The following is an 18686-nucleotide window of genomic DNA, read 5'->3' on the forward strand; positions in this document are numbered from 1 at the left end:
TCAGCTCCTTCTCTGGATGGAGTCTCAAGGAAGCAAGTGCCTGAACCTTGCCATTGTTGAAGGAGTTCTCCTTTGAGTGTAGTTCTTAGGAGTATGCTTGCAGGGTTGATCTTCATCATCTGCCAGATCCTGCCTCTTCAGAAAAGGATCTTGGATGAGCCTTTCCCAGAAGCGCATCATCGCTAGGTGCCTCATCAAGTGCACCTCAACCCGACAAGAATCTGTAGAGAGTTCTTCATCCAGAGGGGCTTCACCCAGACACTCCTCACCCAAACTCCAGACACACCTCAACCTGAAGGGAGACTTCTGATGATGATTCACCCAGACGCGCTTCGCCTGCGTGTGACTCAGCCAAACACACCTCACCTGGATGCGCTTCACATTTAAGTCTAGTGCCACATCCAGACACAATCATTCCAGATGAGCTTCTCCAGCATGCGCCTTCAACAATTATACATCTACCAGACCATCGCTTGCCTCGCAACAGTACTCGCCCAGAAGAACTACCTCTAGACATGCTGATTCATGCTCCCTTCCTGGATGCAATTCACCTGATTGTTCGCCTTCTGGACGCATTCGCATGGGCAAGCTTCGCCCAAACACGCTTCACGTAGACACACCTCGCATAGGTGTCTGTCTTTCAGACGCACGTCATCTTCATGTGATTCTTGAGAATGTTTTTATTTAGAACGTGCATCCTCTCATGGCTTATTGGAGGCCCCTTCTGGACAAACAACCCCCAGATGCATCGAAACCAGCGGTCCTGCACCTAAGGCATCGCCCGTCCCAGAACCATAGGTAACAAAGGCTATCCGTAGGAGTTTGACCTGAGGTTCTTTGATCTATATCTGGTTCTAGTGAAGTTGGACGATAGGAGGCACAACAGGAAAAGGGTTCAGATAACCCATTCCTCTAGGCTCTTTATGCCCCAGGGAAGTTACCCCCGGTGGATAATTATCGGCTTGTACCTCTGAAATATGATACATCCACTCTATCCCTCCACTAAGAGACGAAGGGTGGAGGAACTGAGTAGGCATGCAACTGCAATGAAAGAGACAGAACTATTAGAGGACAGGAGACGTCCCAAAAGCCACCTTTCACCATTGGTGCAGGCTTTGCTTTGGAGGGAAACCAAAGATACAAAATCAAAGCCAAAGAGGAACTGAGCTCCTCCAATGGACATCAGATCTCCCAGGATTCAAAGACTGTAGAGGAGGCTACCAAAGCAACACCATCAGCAGCCATTCATTCTCAGTTCTCTCTTAAAGCGGGAGTCCGAGAGCACAACAATGGCCTCTCTCAGGGCTGCCCGCAGGGTATGGTCTCCAAGTTTCGATTTTGACGATGACTCCATGGGATTTGTTGGGATCCTTCCTGACCCAGCTGGATTCAAGGCTCTGGATACCAAGGAAGGGAAGTCCGTCTCCACCGGTAGCTTTAGACCTTGTTTTCAGTGTCCATAGTCAATCTTGGCTGTGGAACCAATAGACAAGGTATATGTCCAGGTTTCCATGGTAAAGGATTCTTTGAAGACGGGGAAATCCTCTCGTTTAATTCCCCCAGTATTTGTCAGACAGCGGAAGTATTTCTGGAGACAAAGGGCATTTTCTTCTTCCCCCTTCCCCTGGAATGGGGGTATTGACTGATTGGTTAGTGACGCCCTCCATCTCTATTTCAGTGCCACAACCATGGCAACTCTTCTAACCCAGATACAAGGTGAGCCATAATTGATGTGGTCCTTACTGGAGCAAGGTCCACAGAATTCCTCACCTATCAAGTGGCTAACCAATGGGCCAACTGGGTCCAGGTCCTTAAGAGACGTGACATCGTGGCTGCTAGATTTCCTTAGCAGATTGATCACAGGGAAAAACTTTATTTACGCAATGCCTCGTTAAGGGGACCATCTCTCTTCCCTGTGGATAAAGTAGAAGCTACGACCGCGACATGTAGGAAGGATAGTCAGAATTCACTCCTGCACCACGCTGTCTCCTGCCAACTGCAGTCCTCCTTCACCTCTGTGCAAGTGAAGGCTGCAACATAAGTTTTGCAGCCACAGAGACAATCGCAGAAGACCGACAATGGCCCACCTCCATCCCCCCCAATTCTACCAGTGGGAGAATGCCTGCAAGCCAGTTAGAGGAGGTGGGGGGTACCATAGAGGTGAGGAATTGACTGTAGGTGTCCTCCATTTAGGGTACCTCTTCTCATTCAACAGCTCTCCCCCTCCACTGATTCCACCATCATATTGCCAGGGATCGGCAAAAAATCTCACCCTTCGGGCAGAAGTCCAGGCTATGCTGGAGAAGGGCACTTTCCAGGAGGTCGACAACGGCTCCGACAACGGCTCCCAAGGTTTCTTCAGTTGACTCTTTCTGAAGGGAAGGTGTCTGGAGGCTGGAGACATTGAACGAGTTTATGTTATAAACTGCAGGTACGGTCAGGCAATCAATCAGGCCATAGGACTTCATGATGACTTTTACTTGAAGAATTCATACTTTCAGAGCCCAGTTCATCCTTCTTCCAGGAAATACCTTCGAATAGTGGTGGTCAACAAAGTATAGTAGTTCCAGGTACTTTGCTGCGGACTGTCCATGGCTTTGCAAGTCTTTTACAAGAGTATTCACTTTGGTTTCCGCATGGGCACATACCAATGGCATTTGTCTCCTTTGTTACCTGGATGATTGGCTTCTCCTTCACCGAGACTGGGCTCTCTTGTTTTGTCACGATCTAGGGATTGTGGTGAATCAAAATTAGTCATTGTTATTTCCCATGTGAAGACTTACATACCTCGGTATGGACATCGACACTGTGGGTTAATTTTTCCATTCCAGTATGCAATCAGAGAGGTTTGTCTGTTAGCAAGCAAGGGGGCAGTGCTTCTCCTGCTACTGGACCAGTAACTACCGGCCAGTTGTTGACACTTCGTTAGAATTTTTAACTGCTGTATTTCAGCTCTGCTGTTTTTATTCTTCTATGTAAGGGACTCATGTTTGTATAGTTAGGGAAAAATACAATTCACTTCCAAATTTGTCATTTTTATCCATTTTCTTCTCTTTTTAGACCGTAAGAGTGTGGTTGTCACGTGGGAAAACTCCACAATTCTGTCTTGTTTCTCGTGGTGAGCTGTATGCTTCTCTGAATACTTTTGAGTTTATTGATCCATCCTTTGTAAGAACACCTACCAGTGAACTCCCAGCCATACCAGAAGTGCAACCCCTATCGCTGTGGCATCCTAGTATGGATGGAAGATTGAAGGTGCACATACTTTCTGCAACCTATGTCAGTGTTCGAGATGCTCAGAAGGTGAGACTATGCCCTGTATTTTGTATTTGGTTTATTTTTATTTATCAAAGCTGCAGTAGAAAATACTTATTATTGACTGAAACTTCTATAAGCATAAGAAAAATTATAAGGGATTAGGATGCATTTCTCTATCAGAAATATATTTCTATATAATTCAGTTCACATCAGACAAAAGAGTAGAATAACTTAATGTCACAAGTAAAAATCTTTGAGAAAGATACCAAAAATGAGAAATAGGGTATGTACTATTCACTGAAACAAAGCAGCAGGGGTGGTTAGTGGATCGATTGTCCAAAAGACCAAGAATTTAGTTGTATTTTAACTGAGAATAGATTAATTAACTAGTTGCACCCAATTCAAGAGTAATTTGGACACTATCCTTACATATATAAGTTTTCTAGTAAGATCTCTAGGATAGTGATGGGTTCCTACACAAATACAAACTTTCATCTTTTAATAGGAGTATGCTTTCAGCAAAGCTGGATATGGATGTTGAAACTTAACGAGGTGGCGTTAGTTAGCTGGAGGGGTATTGAGTAAGCCCTTTCCATCTGACAAGTCACTTAGCTCCCACATTGTTTTCAGCCACTGGGTAGTACAGACACAACACGTACTACTTTCACCCTCAATTAGCTGGTTTAATATTAGTTTTTTCTTTTAGAAGAACGGTTTTATGGCTGTTTCCCAATAACTAACTGGGTGACAGTAGTCCATGCAACCTGCTCATATCCACATTCTTCTTTCTGTTAGGTAGCAATCTTCTCTGCTGTTTCTTCCCTTGTATGTGTGGCTTGGTGATGGTGACATCAGTATAACCCTGAGGAAGTTAGCATTCCATAGACATCATTTTGCTCCGTCGGAGGAAGGAGGCTCTGCGGCTGCCAAGTGTGAAGAGGAGGTTCGTAGTGCTTGTTGTCAGTGCCTTCCTGTTCCCAGAAAGGCACTAAGGATCATCAGATTTCATGATCAATGCTAGACCTCAAAGACGCATACTTCAAGATCCCAGTCCGTCAATCATAATGGAGGTATTTAAGGTTTGTCTTCAACAACAGAGTACAGTGAACCCTCGTTTATCGCGGTAGATAGGTTCCAGACGCGGCCGCGATAGGTGAAAATCCGCGAAGTAGTAACACCATATTTACCTATTTATTTAACAAGTATATTCAGACTTTTAAAACCTTCCCTTGTACGTAGTACTGTTAACAAACTACCCTTTAATGTACAGAACACTTAATGCATGTAATACAGTACCCTAAACTAAAACAGGCACAAATATTAAAGGCGACTTTATATCATGCGTTTCCTAAACACGCCAAAAAGCACGATAAAAAATGGCAACCAATGTTTTGTTTACGTTTATCTCTGATCCTAATGAAGAAACAAACGCATTTACACATCTGTTTATAGGTTAGTTTTTGCATCAATTATATTGATTATTCAGTACAGTATGTTGATTTGGTTATTACTAATGTTTTACTTAATTTTTCTTAGGACTTCCAAATGAAATTTTTTTTCTTTATGACGCCGCCTGAAACGACGGCGTCATAAAGTACGCTCAGTAAACAAACTAAGGAATTTAACCCGCATGATGAAAGTGATAAATAATGATATTACAGTAAAAGCTTTTATAAAATATGTTATTACAAATATTATTTACCGTATCTATATAAAATCATACATACGTAGCAAAGCAGGAAAACAATCTACGAGAGAGAGAGAGAGAGAGAGAGAGAGAGAGAGAGAGAGAGAGAGAGAGAGAGAGAGAGAGAGAGAGAGAGAGAGAGAGAGAGAGTTGTTTTACATACGTAAATGTAAATTTTAAACAAAACAAAAATAGCCCCATTTCATATAAAATAGATTACAAATATTTTACTTTATCATATTACAGTAGTCTGTATAATACTGTAAAGTTCAGTACAGTATGTTGTTGTTATAGTCGTGGCGATGAAATTCTCACGAAACAAAAACACGCCATTTGATTACAACAGCTGATTCATTCTCTCTCTCTCTCTCTCTCTCTTCAAGATATGCTATTAGAACATAATATGCAACAAATAAACCACATTCCAACAAGAAAGGAAAATGTCCTAGATCTAGTATTTGTGAATGAGGTGAATTATGTTAAAGAAATAATAGTGTATAACACGGGAATTTCAGACCACAATGTCATAGAATTGATAGTTCATTCCAAAGCAAGTGATCACAGAATTAATAAAAACACAAAACTTTGGGAAGGATATGGAAAATATAACTTTTACAGTAAGAATATAAAATGGTCAGAAATAAATGAAGAACTGGATAAAGAATGGAAAAATGTATTTATAAGTGATAATATACAGGTAAATACGGATATACTGTACAAAATACTGGAGAAAATTGTTGAAAAATATGTACCGAAAAAAAACAATAAACAAAAGACGTGCATACCAAGAGACAGAAGGATCTTATTTCAGAAAATTAAAAAGTGGAAGAAAAATCTTGCAAAAGAAAAAAATGTGTGGAAAATGAGGGAAATAAAATGTAAGATAGAAAATGCAGAACAAAAGATTATACAGTCGAAAGAAAATGAAAAAAGGGACTTAGAAGAAAGGACACTTCAAAATATAAAAAGAAACCCCAAAGTACTATACTCCTATGCAAAAAAGATGAATAAAAGGAGAATAGAAATAGGCCCTCTAAGAATTGAAGGACGGCTAACGAATGAAAAAAAGGAAATATGCAACATATTAGCAGAAAAATATAAGAGTGAGTTCACGCCAAGAATTGCGAATGAGAATAATGAAACAGAAATGAGAGAAGAAAATGTTGAATATCTAACGGATATAGATATTAATGAAGCAGATATTGTCACGGCTATAAACGAAATTAAAAATGGATCGGCAGCCGGACCAGATGGAGTTCCAGCGATTTTGTTAAAAAAAACTGCAAACACTATCGCGAAGCCACTTGCAATACTGCTAAGACAGAGTATAGATATGAGCGAGATATATGTTAAACATAAATTAGCTTATATAACCCCTATCTTCAAAAGTGGATCAAGACTAGAGGCAAGCAATTATAGACCTGTTAGTCTAACATCACATATTATGAAAGTGTATGAGAGGGTAATAAAAAAGAAAATAATGAACCATTTGGTCAAAAATAATTTGTTTAATATGGGTCAACACGGTTTCGTACCTGGAAAAAGTACACAGACCCAACTGATAGCTCACTATGAAAACATATACAATAATATGATATATGAAAAAGACACAGATGTGATCTATCTAGATTTTGCAAAAGCCTTTGACAAGGTAGACCATAACATATTGGAGAAAAAAATGAGAAAGCATAATATTGTGGGGAAGATAGGAAAATGGGTAAAAGAATTCCTGCAAAACAGAAAACAGATAGTGGTTGCAAATGACGAGAAATCAGATGAAGCCCAGGTAATATCTGGTGTGCCCCAAGGTACGGTATTAGCTGCACTGCTATTTGTTATTATGATCTCAGACATAGACTGTGATGTTGAAAACTCCGTAGTGAGAAGTTTCGCCGATGACACAAGAATAAGTAGAGAAATTACTTGTGATGAAGATAGGAACTCACTACAAAGAGATCTAAACAAAATATATGAATGGGCGGAGATAAATAGGATGGTATTTAACTCCGATAAATTTGAATCAATAAATTATGGAAACAGAGAAGGAATGGTGTATGCATACAAGGGACCTAATAATGAGACAATCACAAACAAGGAAGCAATTAAAGACCTTGGTGTAATTTTAAATAGGAATATGTTATGCAACGACCAAATAGCAACACTGTTGGCTAAATGTAAAGCAAAAATGGGAATGTTATTCAGACACTTTAAAACAAGAAAAGCTGAACACATGATTATGCTTTACAAAACTTATGTGCGTAGTACACTCGAGTACTGCAATGTGATATGGTACCCACACTACCAAAAGGATATTGCGCAAATAGAGAGTGTACAAAGGTCCTATACTGCTAGAATAGAAGAAGTTAAGGACCTTGATTACTGGGAAAGACTGCAATTTTTAAAACTATACAGTCTAGAAAGGAGAAGAGAACGCTACATGATAATACAAGCATGGAAGCAAATAGAAGGAATTGCTGAAAACATCATGGAGCTTAAAGTATCAGAAAGAGCAAGCCGAGGTAGATTAATAGTGCCAAAAAGCATTCCAGGTAAACTGAGAAAGGCGCACAGGACATTAATCCACAACGCACCAGCATCGATAATGCAGCGACTATTTAATGTGCTGCCAGCTCATCTAAGAAACATATCAGGAGTGAGCGTAGATGCGTTTAAAAATCAGCTCGATAAATACCTAAGATGCATCCCAGACCATCCAAGACTGGAAGATGCAAAATACACTGGAAGATGTATTAGCAACTCTCTGGTGGATATACGAGGTGCCTCACACTGAGGGACCTGGGGGAACCCAAACAAAAAATAAGGCAATAAGGTAAGGTAAGGCTCTCTCTCTCTCTCTCTCTCTCTCTCTCTCTCTCTCTCTCTTCGTGTTATACAATACTTACATTTAGATGAAGAAACTAAAATTAGTTTTCTTAGTGTCAATTAAATACGAAATGAAATAATTAGGCCGAGTCTACATCCATTTCAATCATAGCCAAAAATAGGGCATCCGATTTCATCAGCAAACCACTATTTTTTGGGAAATGTCATTTTATTCTAGAAAATTGCCACTCTTTAAATAGTTAATTGCACATTAAGAAAGCGTGTACTTTTGTTTTTAAATTTCGGGTGTGTTTTAAAAATCGAGTATTGTTGACTTTTTTTTTTTTACTTTTGGCTGTGATTAGATCAGCTGTCATCTAGCTGCCGCTCTTGAGTGTGTACGAATACACTAACAAAGTATCATTTATACCATTTCTTAACTTATTCAAACCGTCTACAGTATACAGTTGATATTACATAAGCACCAATGTGTTATAACCTATCAAATTTTTTTGTTTATTACATTTAAACCCCCCTCTATCTCTCTCTCTCTCTCTCTACCTATCTCTCTCTCTCTCTCTCTACCTCTCTCTCTCTCTCTCTCTACCTCTCTCTCTCTCTCTACCTCTCTCTCTCTCTCTACCTCTCTCTCTCTCTCTGTGTGGGCTACTTTTCACTACCTCCCATTCCTTACCTCTCTCTATCTCTCTAACAAATGATATCTTTGTTGCTCCTCAAAGTTTCATTTATATTGAAAATCAATCATGATTCAATTTTCCTTACTTTCTCCAATCTCGCACCATCGGTCACATCGCGGTATTTTCGATATTTCCGGAAAATCCGCAATACAGTATATGTATAGACATGGGTTATGAAAAAAATCCGCGAAGTGGTGAATCCGCGATGGTCGAACCGCGAAGTAGCGAGGGTTCACTGTATACCAGTTCAAAGTTCTGTGCTTCGACCTGTCCACAGCACCTCAAGTTTTCTCATATATATTTTCACTGGTGTCAACCGGGGTGCACAATAACACATTCGTCTAATAATATACCTGGACGTTTATGCATTTCACTCATTTTGCCTAGTAAAACAACTTGTAAGTAAAGTAAGGGCACCGCAAGATCTCTTGATGACCCTCATAGTTCCGATGTGGCAGCATGTACAGTAGAATGGTTCCTGGACTTCTAAATTTTCTCACAGAAGCTCCGAGAGACCTACCACTTATTCCCGAACTACTCAAATAACTGCATTCAAGAATATTCCACAAATCCTTAGCTTTGCTATGACTTTATACCTGGTGGTTATGCAACCTCTCTCGAAGAGAGACTTTTCACAACCAGTTGCATAAAAGATATCTGGATACCTTCGGGACTCTTCAGCTGATGTATACCTGACAAAGTGGTCTATTTTTTGTGGTTGGTGTCGTGGAAGGAGTATCGCTCCTCTCGAAGCCACTACTGTAACCCTGCTTGATCTTGGCGGTGAAAGGCTATTGCTCAACCTTGAGGCTCACCTTTGGAATGAAAGGAGTTAACATTTCCACCTCGATGAAATTTTCCCTTCTCATACCGAGCTTTGAGCGCTCCTGCCCTCAGTCAGAAGTTAGGCTCATCCGTATTAAGAGTTTTCTTTCTGTAACAGATCCAGATCAACTGTTATTAAGTCTTTTCGTCAGCACGGGCAGGGTCAAGAGGAAAATAACATGCAATACTATCTCCCTGAATTAGGCAAGTGATTGAGAGAGCTCTTGTTCCAGGCTCTAATCCTCAGACTCGAAGACCCAGAGCTCATGACATTAGGGGTATAAGCACGTCCCTGGCATTCAAATAGAACTTCTCTGTGTTGCAGGTATTACAAGTGGGCTTGTGGAAGTGTCAAACAACCTTCACAGCCCAGTACCTGCAAGCCGTAACCCACCGGACCCTGGACACTTTCTCCATAGGCTCTTTGGTGGCTGCACAATACATGGTTGCAAGCACCTCAGCTCCCTTACAGGAAAAATAGTAGTTGGTTGAGGCATATGTTACCTGGTATAGACTAGAATGAATGTATGAGTGACTGGCCTTTTTTTCTTTCATTTTCCCCTATCTAGGGGTGCAGTAACCGAGGAACTCTGCAAGCTGACCTTTTCTAACTGCAGGTGGGTACCATCGTCCCTTGTGCAACCTGATATACAGTATCCACTTATTTGTTATGTCTCCGATATCCCTATGATGTGGAATCGAGCAATGTCTTAAGTTAAGTTTGAAGTTTACCTCTAAATATTATTTTACCTGATCAAGTCCCATTGTTGAGTTCTCACACATTCTCTGAATTGCCCAGGCAGTTAAATCTCTCACACATTCAAAGAATTGGTGAGGTGTCAGGGTGTATCTGTTAAGCTCGTGTGTAGCACAAATTAACTCCCAGTGACAGGAACCAGCCACTTAGGTTTGGAACTTCCACCCACCTAAGGGGGAGTCTCCACTGTAAAGAGCGAAGGGGTTTGTATTTGTGTCGGAACAAATGACAAATTTAGAAATAATTTGTATTTTACATAGCTAAAGAACCCTTGAGCTCTTTACACATACCTGACCCGCCATCACCTAAACCCCGGGAAAATCCTGCCTGTAATTTAAAACCAGTGAGTGTGATTGATTGATTGATTGATTGATTGATATGAAGTTTTTTGGCATCCTGACATCGAAGGTCGTTGACGCCCGCTGAGTGCGAGTGTGGCAACTACTGCTACATAACCCCCCCCTTGCTAACCAGCGGTGGGTAGTTATACCTCGCTAAAAAGTTTTTTGGCTAGTTTTCAGCATATGGTGAAATAATATCCACTATAAAGAGCTCAAGGGTTGTATTGTTAAGAAAAATATAAAAAGTATTTCCAAATTTGTCATACTGTATTTATATGAAAATTCATTTTATTGGTATATGCATGCACATACTTTTACAATAAACAATATTTTTTCAAGTCTGTAATAGATTTTTTTTTTTTTTCTCGTTAGATTTATGTACAAGCAGGTGTTTTTCATGGTGGTGAGCAACTTTGTCAGGTGCGAAAAACTCGTCATGAGGTTTGTACTAATCCGAAATGGGGAGAATGGCTCCAGTTTGAACTTCCCATCCAGGAGATTCCTCGTGGTGCTCGCCTTTGCCTGTCAATTTGTGCAGAAAAGCGTCAAAAGAAGAAAGAAAAAGTGGTTAGTTATGAAAATTTTCTTATGCAAAATTAGTGTTTTAGTTTCATAAATGGTACTTTATGTTTGAAATATAAAAGAAAATAGCAAGACTTATAGGGGAGAGTTAATTGTACAGTATTTCTCTACTGCTGAGTGGAAATACATTTAGAAATATATCTTGGTTTTCCTCTGAATAAATGTTACTGAGGATGAAGTTTTATCGACAATGCTATGGTATGGAAACTTTGATAAATAATTTGTTTGTTTTCTCATTGTCTTCAAACCTTCAAACATCTCTAAATGCTAGAAAATTGTATTGCCTCCATCACTATCACTCATTGGGGTCCCTCTTTTTGTGGCCAGTGGTACAGTTCAAACTTTGTTTGAGATGCATCAATGTTTAGATTGTTGTTCCATCCATATTTTGTATTTTCCCCTAAAATATTTTGTTTTTTAATCATCATCATTTGTCTTTATTTTTATCTTGTTCCGACGTAAATGCAAACCCTCCGCTATTTATAGGGGTATACTTTCGGCGTAGCTGAAAGACGAGCCATGATAATTTTAGTGAGGGATAACTACCCCATCCGCTAGTTAGCGGGTGGGGGTGGGGTAGACTGGCTACCCCGCTCACTCACACTTCTCGGCTGAGTAACCACTTTACTTTATGGCTCGGTAGAGGATGGACATGCTGCCTTTCTCTCCCACAAAGACTTGCCTTGATTGTTTTTCTGTTTAGTTTATTCTCTTGTGTGTTTTTATCGTATACATATATGCAGTAGGCCCCCACCATACGACATTAATCCGTTCCGGAGTTGGTATCGTATGGTGAAAATGTCGTATGACGGGCAATAGAATAGCTAATGCGTGCAAAACCCGAGGTAAAATTATTGAAAATTAGTATGTAACAAAATGGTATAGTAAGCACTGTACTACAGTATACTTATATATAATATACATGTACTGTACAGTATATAATTACATAACATTACAGGTATAAATGAAATTTATATACTATACTGTAAAGGAAAAATTAAATTTTATTTACCTTTGGAGTGACGTGACTTGAGCTTGTAGTGGGTGGAGGCAGAGGGGAGAGGAGACGGTAGATATAAAAACGTATCGGTGCTAATAATGTTATGTACACTTAATAAAGGGATTTTGACGAAGGAAAAATCTATTTCTGGGCGAGAGACCTGTGCCGCCCAGTGAAATACTCCTAGAGCACTATTTCTAAGGAATATAACTGCTATATATTACCAGAGAAAAAAAGCATAGGAATGCCAGGTTGAACCCAGCTCGCTCACCTATATAAGGTGTCGGTATAAAATACTGGGGCGTGATAATTCACAACCAGAGGTCTCGCACTATTTAGATATCTCCTCTTCAAAATCCCCGCCACAGCGAGGTGCCGATCAACACTACTACCACTAACCCAACCCACGCCAGTGACGTCACTCTTCATAGCACCCAAGGTTTGGGGCCCATGTTGGGAGGGAAGTCAAGGGAGGGTTCACTGGGCGGCACAGGTCTCTCGCCCAGAAATAGATTTTTCCTTCGTCAAAATCCCTTTTCTGGGCTCCGACCTGTGCCGCCCAGTGAAATAGTACCAGAGAAATGGTCCCAAATCTTGGAACAATACCTGAGGAAGTAAAATAAAATCCAAAATAACAGGTAAGAGAATAGCAAGACATAGTTGATTAAGGTTCACTATGTTCAGGAGGAATCACATTCCCTGCTGCCACTGTAGCAAATATAAGGCTTCCAGAGGTTTTTAAGCAGTGGCGTTTAAATACTGTTGGAGACTTCCGGCCTGTATATTTAGTGAGTCCAGTAAAGTTCATAGTAATTAACTGAGGTAGCTACAGCTCATATATCATGGACGTGAGGGAGTGATGTGGGAATGATTCTAGGTAGCCCGTTAATGAAATGCAGAATCTTCTGTCTGAGTCCTTTCAGGATGATGGTTCTTCACCTTCTCTAATGGGTAAGGGCCCCGAGGACTGAACGGGAGATATGTTTAAGTAGGCTTCCAGAGTGTTTACTGGACATAAAGATGGGTCCTGCGGAAGTGGGACAATCTTCCAGGGGAACCGTCTGTCCTGGGGGTCCTCATTTTCGCTAAAAATCTTTTGTCAGGGGAAAGGAGTACTTCCCCTGACGAGAGAAATTCAATATGACCTGGATCTCTAGACAAGGTTGAGAGTTCTGATATTCTGGCGCCAGAAGTCAGGTTCATTAAGAACAAGGATTTCCTAACCAATGGAATATAATGGCAAGTCTCGTTAAGAGTGTCTGAAGCCAACTTAAGTACGTCATTCAGAAACCAGGAAACTGAGCTAGGGTGAGTTGATGGTTTCAACCTGGCGCAGGTTCTCGGGATGGATGAGAAGTATGAATCTGTAAGGGCAATATTAAAGCCAATTGTAAAACCTTCAAGGCTGACTTAATTTGTGGTAATAGTACAAGTCGCTAAGTCTGATTCAAATAAAATTCTGAAGAAGGTTACTGTCAGATTCATAGTCATCGTCTCAACCTTTGAGTCCCTTAAAAACTGGCAAGTTTCATAACAGCCGAATCATACTGTCGAAGGGTGGATCCCCTCTTATCTGATTCTAAAAATAACGTATTTGAGGATCAATATCTGCACCTCTTGAGCTGCAAATTTCATAAAGTCCAGAAAGGTAGGGAATTCTGAATTTGAGGAAGCTAACACACAGCGAGTTGTACTGCTTGTGTTAGTATTGGATTGGGGATCTGTCGAGGCGGAGACCCAGTTCCACCAGAAGGGGAAACCCGTTGTGCTTGGGCCAGATGGGGGCTACTAGAGCAACTTGGCCTTTGAAAGTCCTGAGCTTGTCTAACACTTTCATCGACAGATTTATTGGTGGGAATAGGTAAATTCTCTCCCAAGTGTTCCAGACTAATGATATTGCGTCTGTGGCGTAAGCCCGAGGATCCGGGCTGGGAGCTACGTAGCACTCTAGTTTGTAGTTGGACTTTGTTGCAAACAGATCTATCTGGAGATCCGGAACCTGAGAAAGAATCCAACTGAAGGACATTGGGTCTAGTGACCACTCCGACTCCAGCGGAGTTGTCCTTGAAAGTGCGTCCGCCACTATCTATCTAGAAGAAACCTGATATGTTGGCTTTTGGCTGGAGCCGGTTGCTTAAGGTAAAAAATACCGCCATGGCCTCTAAAACATTGATATGAAGTTGGCGGAATATTGTCGACCATAGTCCCAGGACTTTCTTGTACTGAGAGTATTCCCCCCCCCCCCCCCCCCCCCCGCCTGTTAGGGAGGCGTCTGTGTAAATGAAGAGCTTGGGGGTGGATATTGTAAGGAAACGGATTTGCCAGATTTTGACCTTTGTCCATGGTTGAAGTCTTTTCTTCAGAATTGGTTGGAGTCGAGCCCTTTGTCTCGATATTACTCGTTTTCCTGAAGCACCATACTCGGCTTATATCTTTCAGTCTGGCCTTCAGTAGTATATCTGTTACTGAGGCAAACTGGAGGGCACCCAGGATTCTCTCTTGATTTCTTCTGGAAGACAATTTGTCTTTTGAGAAAACGTATTGTGTTTTGCTATATCGTTCCTCTTGGCTGTTGGGAGACAGAGTGTGGGAGCATAGAACCCATTGAATCCTAACCATTGAAACTTGTCCTCGGGACCAAACGAGATTTCTCGAAGTTGATTTGGAACCAAAACTGTTGTAAGAGATTATCACTCTGTAGTTGCTGTGAGGCAGTTTGCCTAGTTGAAGCCTAGAAACGGACGAAAATGCCTTGCTTTCGGAACATGATAGCAAACGTCTGCAAGATCCATAGAGGAGGTGACGGCCCCACAGAGAAGCAAGGTCCGCACCTGAGAGATGGTCAGCATGTGAAACTTGTCGCATTAAATGTAAGAATTCAGAAGCGACAGGTCTAGGATTACTCTTCGCTATTCTGAGTCTTTCTTTGGCCCGCTGAACAAGTGATCCTGAAATTACAAACGATTTACTTTCTTTATTGCTTCCTTTTGCAATAAATCGTTTTCATATAAGACTAGCTCTTCCGTTGGATGTTGATGAAAACTGGTTGGTGGAGGGGGCCTTTCTATCCAGCTCCACCCCAGACCTTTGGAAATTATACTGAAAGCCCAAATGTTGAACGTTCAACGGTTCCGGAAGATGTAAAGTCCTACCCCTACCTGAGAACTCCCAATGATTTGCTGCGGATTTACCTCCTCGGCCTCGAGAGTAGCTGTTGCGAAAAGTTCCTCTCGAGCTAGCGCCTCTGGGGCGCTGGTAACCCTGGAAAGCACCCTGAGTTTCAAAGGTGGGCCTAAGGGCTGGGGAAGTAGCATAGGAGGTAGTTGCTACTTGGGACTGAGGAACCAGCACGTATTGCTGTTGGGGTTGACCCTTCGAAGTGAAAGGTTGACTCCCTTGTGCCACCGGGATGGTTTGAACCACCTGTTGGGACCGCCGGTTTGGAAGGAATGGAAAGATCTCAGACTCTTTCTACCTCGAGATTGGTTGCTGGCCGGTTCGAACTTGTGCTTGGGGACTAAGCCCATCGAACCTTGAGGCTCTGATTGACCCTAGCAGCTCCAGACTGGGGCTTTAATGAGCTTGTTAGGCTCATGTCTGATAGTGGCCTCAGACAAGACATGCCTACAGCAACGCCGTCTGGCCGCAAAGAAGTCGTAGGAATCAGACAGTAAGGTTTGAAGTAATGACTTCGTCAAGACCTTAAAAGGTGGTTGTTCTTCATACATTAAAGAGGTCTTTTCTGCCATTGTAGCCGAGTTGATAGGTCTACTCAGGCGCATACAGGCTTCGAGCTCGAGGCATATCAGGGATTCCGGAAGCCTGGGTAGCCACTCACTGAACTGAATGGGAGCACAGTCAGCGCTTAATTTACCCGATGTGAAGGTCGCCGGGGCGTTAGTCCAGCAATCGTGATCCCCCAGGGACAGGAGGGAGGACGGATGCGTTTCCTTCAGCTGCGGTAACGGCTTGTCCTCGTTTATTGCCTGCTGAGCAAGGTCCGATATCTTAGTGACACACAGAGTAGGGGTTTACTCCTCCACTAGAAACATCGTGTACGGGCTCTTGTGAGGTGTTAACGTAGTGTTAACACACTCCCACTCGTTTAAGGGCCGGACCCAGGTGGACTGAGCCTGCCCCTTTGGGTACATTTTGGTTTCTTTGGGGACCTTGTCAAACCTTACGAGTGTCTCCTCGGTAAGGCATGCGAAACCAGAGAGAGGGAACTGTAGACCCGGCGGGTAGAATTCAAAATCTTCTACAGTCCGGGTGCCAAACCCTTCGATGGTTAACCTACCATCTTTGAAGGGAGAGCGCAAGGCCCCCTTCCACGGATTGCTTTCGACGAATTCCGGGAGCTTAGAGGCATCCGGGATGATATATTGTGCTGTTGAGGTAGCCCATAACAAATGAGACCCTGTATGAGGCTATCTGGTTTAGCACTCTCTCTTCCCCCTAATGGGCAATAATTCCATTCAATTGTCAAGTTCACAGAGGCACCAGGAATCTTCCATCCTATAATTCGTGGTGACTCGGTATGTGACACGAGGTTTGAGCCAGTGAGCTACAGAGGTCCGTAAATTATATATATATGTATATATATGGATAAATATCAGCACAACATCGTGTTCAAATAGAAATAAATTTCTACCTCATCCCTGGAATCGGTCGGTGGCCTCTTCTAATGAAAGGTCAGGTTGAAACTAACCATGCCACGAGAGGCCATGCATCAATCTTGAAAGGGCTGCCGGATCGAAGGGAGCCTCCGGGGTCGTAGGTTTCAGGCCGGGCTTCGCTCTCGACCCAAGAGAAGTCTTAACTGGTTTGGTGATTTGGAAGACCTGTGAGTCTTTGGTAGGGCTGGCAGGTAGCTTTAACTTTAGGGACAACGGGACGTGGCCCGACATTAGCCACGGGCTTCCTTGAAAACCCTAAAAGGAAGAGACACAGGGTCTCTTTGCCCTGACACTCCAGGCAAACCCGCCAACCCAGATCTAAAGAGTCGCCAAGGTAGAAGTCATGGAAGACTGCGAGCTCCGAAAGAGGGTATATCGTTACTAATGAACAAGGTAACTCCGTTGGGAATGTAAAATAAATAGATCGAGAATAAATGTTTAAATCGATCAATCACAAAGGAAATAAAATTAAAATCCCAAAATAATATAACCGAAGTTATAATTATAGATAGTAACGACAGGGGCACCTACAGTGTCCCATAGTAGGGTAGTAACCCAAAAAGATCCGGGTGTTCCGAATTCTTAAAATAGACCGGTATGAAACCGGGACAAAAGGTTATGAACAAAATTTCGGACCGGTATAATAACCGGGGAGAAAACTTTTCATAAATTAACTGACATTGTCAAAATAATTCCATAAAAGGTGAAGATTATCAATGAAATAATATTGTCATAGCGCGAAATATACTATCCCGTCGGTACTGGGGAAGTATAGAATAACATAAAGATACATAAGTATCCCATAGCAGGTCAGTAACCTAAAGAGATCCGGATGCTCCGAATTCTTGAATTAGACCAATATGAAATAGGGACATAAGACTATGAACAAAATTTCAGATCGGTACAGTAACCGGGGAAAAACTTATCATAAATTAACTGACTTTGTTAAAACAATTCCATAATAAGTTAAGATTATCAATGAAAAAATATTGTCATAGCGAGAAATATACTATCCCGTTGCTACTTGGGAAGTATAGAATAAAATAAAGATACGTGAGTGTCCCATAATAGGTTAGTAACCTAAAAGGATCCGGGTGTTCCGGGTTCTTAAAGTAGACCGATATGAAACCGGGACAAAAGGCTATGAACAACTCTAGGACCGGTTTAGTAACCGGGGAAAAACTTATAAATAAACTGACATTGTTAAAACAATCCCGTAATAAGTTAAGGTTATCAATGAAATAATATTGTCATAGCTTGAAATACACTATCCCGTCGCTACTTGGGAAGTATAGAATAAAATACAGATACGTGAGTATCCCATAATAGGTTAATAACCTAAAAAGATCCGGGTGTTCCGGATTCTTAAAATAGACCGATATGAAATCGGGACAAAAGGCTATGAACAAAATTTCGAACCGGTATAGTAACCGGGGAAAAAATTAGAAAAATTAACAGACATTGTTGAAACAATTCCGTAATAAGTTAAGATTATCAATGAAATAATATTGTCATAGCGAGGAATATACCATCCCGTCATTACCAGGGAGGTATAAAATAAAAAGGGATGAAAAAGGATGCAAAAAACAGTGATGAATAAATATAATCAAAACTAGTTCCGGGGCCCCCGGGGCCGGGGAACAGGGTTGGTAAAGTAAACTTAAAGTAACTTAAAGTAAACTTAAAGTAACTTAAAGTAAACTTAAAGGAACCAAAGATACATCCTTAAAATACATAAATAGAAAACTCCAGTTATGATCTAAAACTAATGTCTGTAATTGAATAGGGCTCCCGGAGGGAGGATATTAATCAAAACTGTGTCAGTGTCAACAGATCTTGTATTTAAGAGCCCGGAGGCTCCGATATCTGATGACGGGAGGGTACCACGGGAGAGCGCGGGGGGAGCCAATGGAACCCCCACTACCCAACCGGAGGTACCGGGACGAAGGTAATGATTCATGTAGAATATAATATAATGATATGGGATATTAATAAGTCCTATGCGGACGATAATAGCAGGAGGTACCGTAGGTGGGGAC

At 41.6% G+C, this 18686-nt stretch overlaps 1 protein-coding gene across 1 annotated transcript in view; it reads left to right on the forward strand.

The window, feature by feature from the left end:
- LOC137645462 (phosphatidylinositol 4,5-bisphosphate 3-kinase catalytic subunit alpha isoform-like) overlaps nucleotides 1-18686 on the forward strand; it is a 99400-nt gene that overhangs the window by 12745 nt on the left and 67969 nt on the right. Inside the window, exons 2-3 of the mRNA XM_068378267.1 lie at nucleotides 3061-3303; nucleotides 10762-10956. Of these exons, the coding sequence (XP_068234368.1) occupies nucleotides 3061-3303; nucleotides 10762-10956 (438 nt within the window). The remainder of the gene's footprint in view (nucleotides 1-3060; nucleotides 3304-10761; nucleotides 10957-18686) is intronic.

The sequence above is a fragment of the Palaemon carinicauda genome, chromosome 8 (assembly GCF_036898095.1).
Source record: "Palaemon carinicauda isolate YSFRI2023 chromosome 8, ASM3689809v2, whole genome shotgun sequence".
NCBI classification, from domain to species: Eukaryota; Metazoa; Arthropoda; class Malacostraca; order Decapoda; family Palaemonidae; genus Palaemon; species Palaemon carinicauda.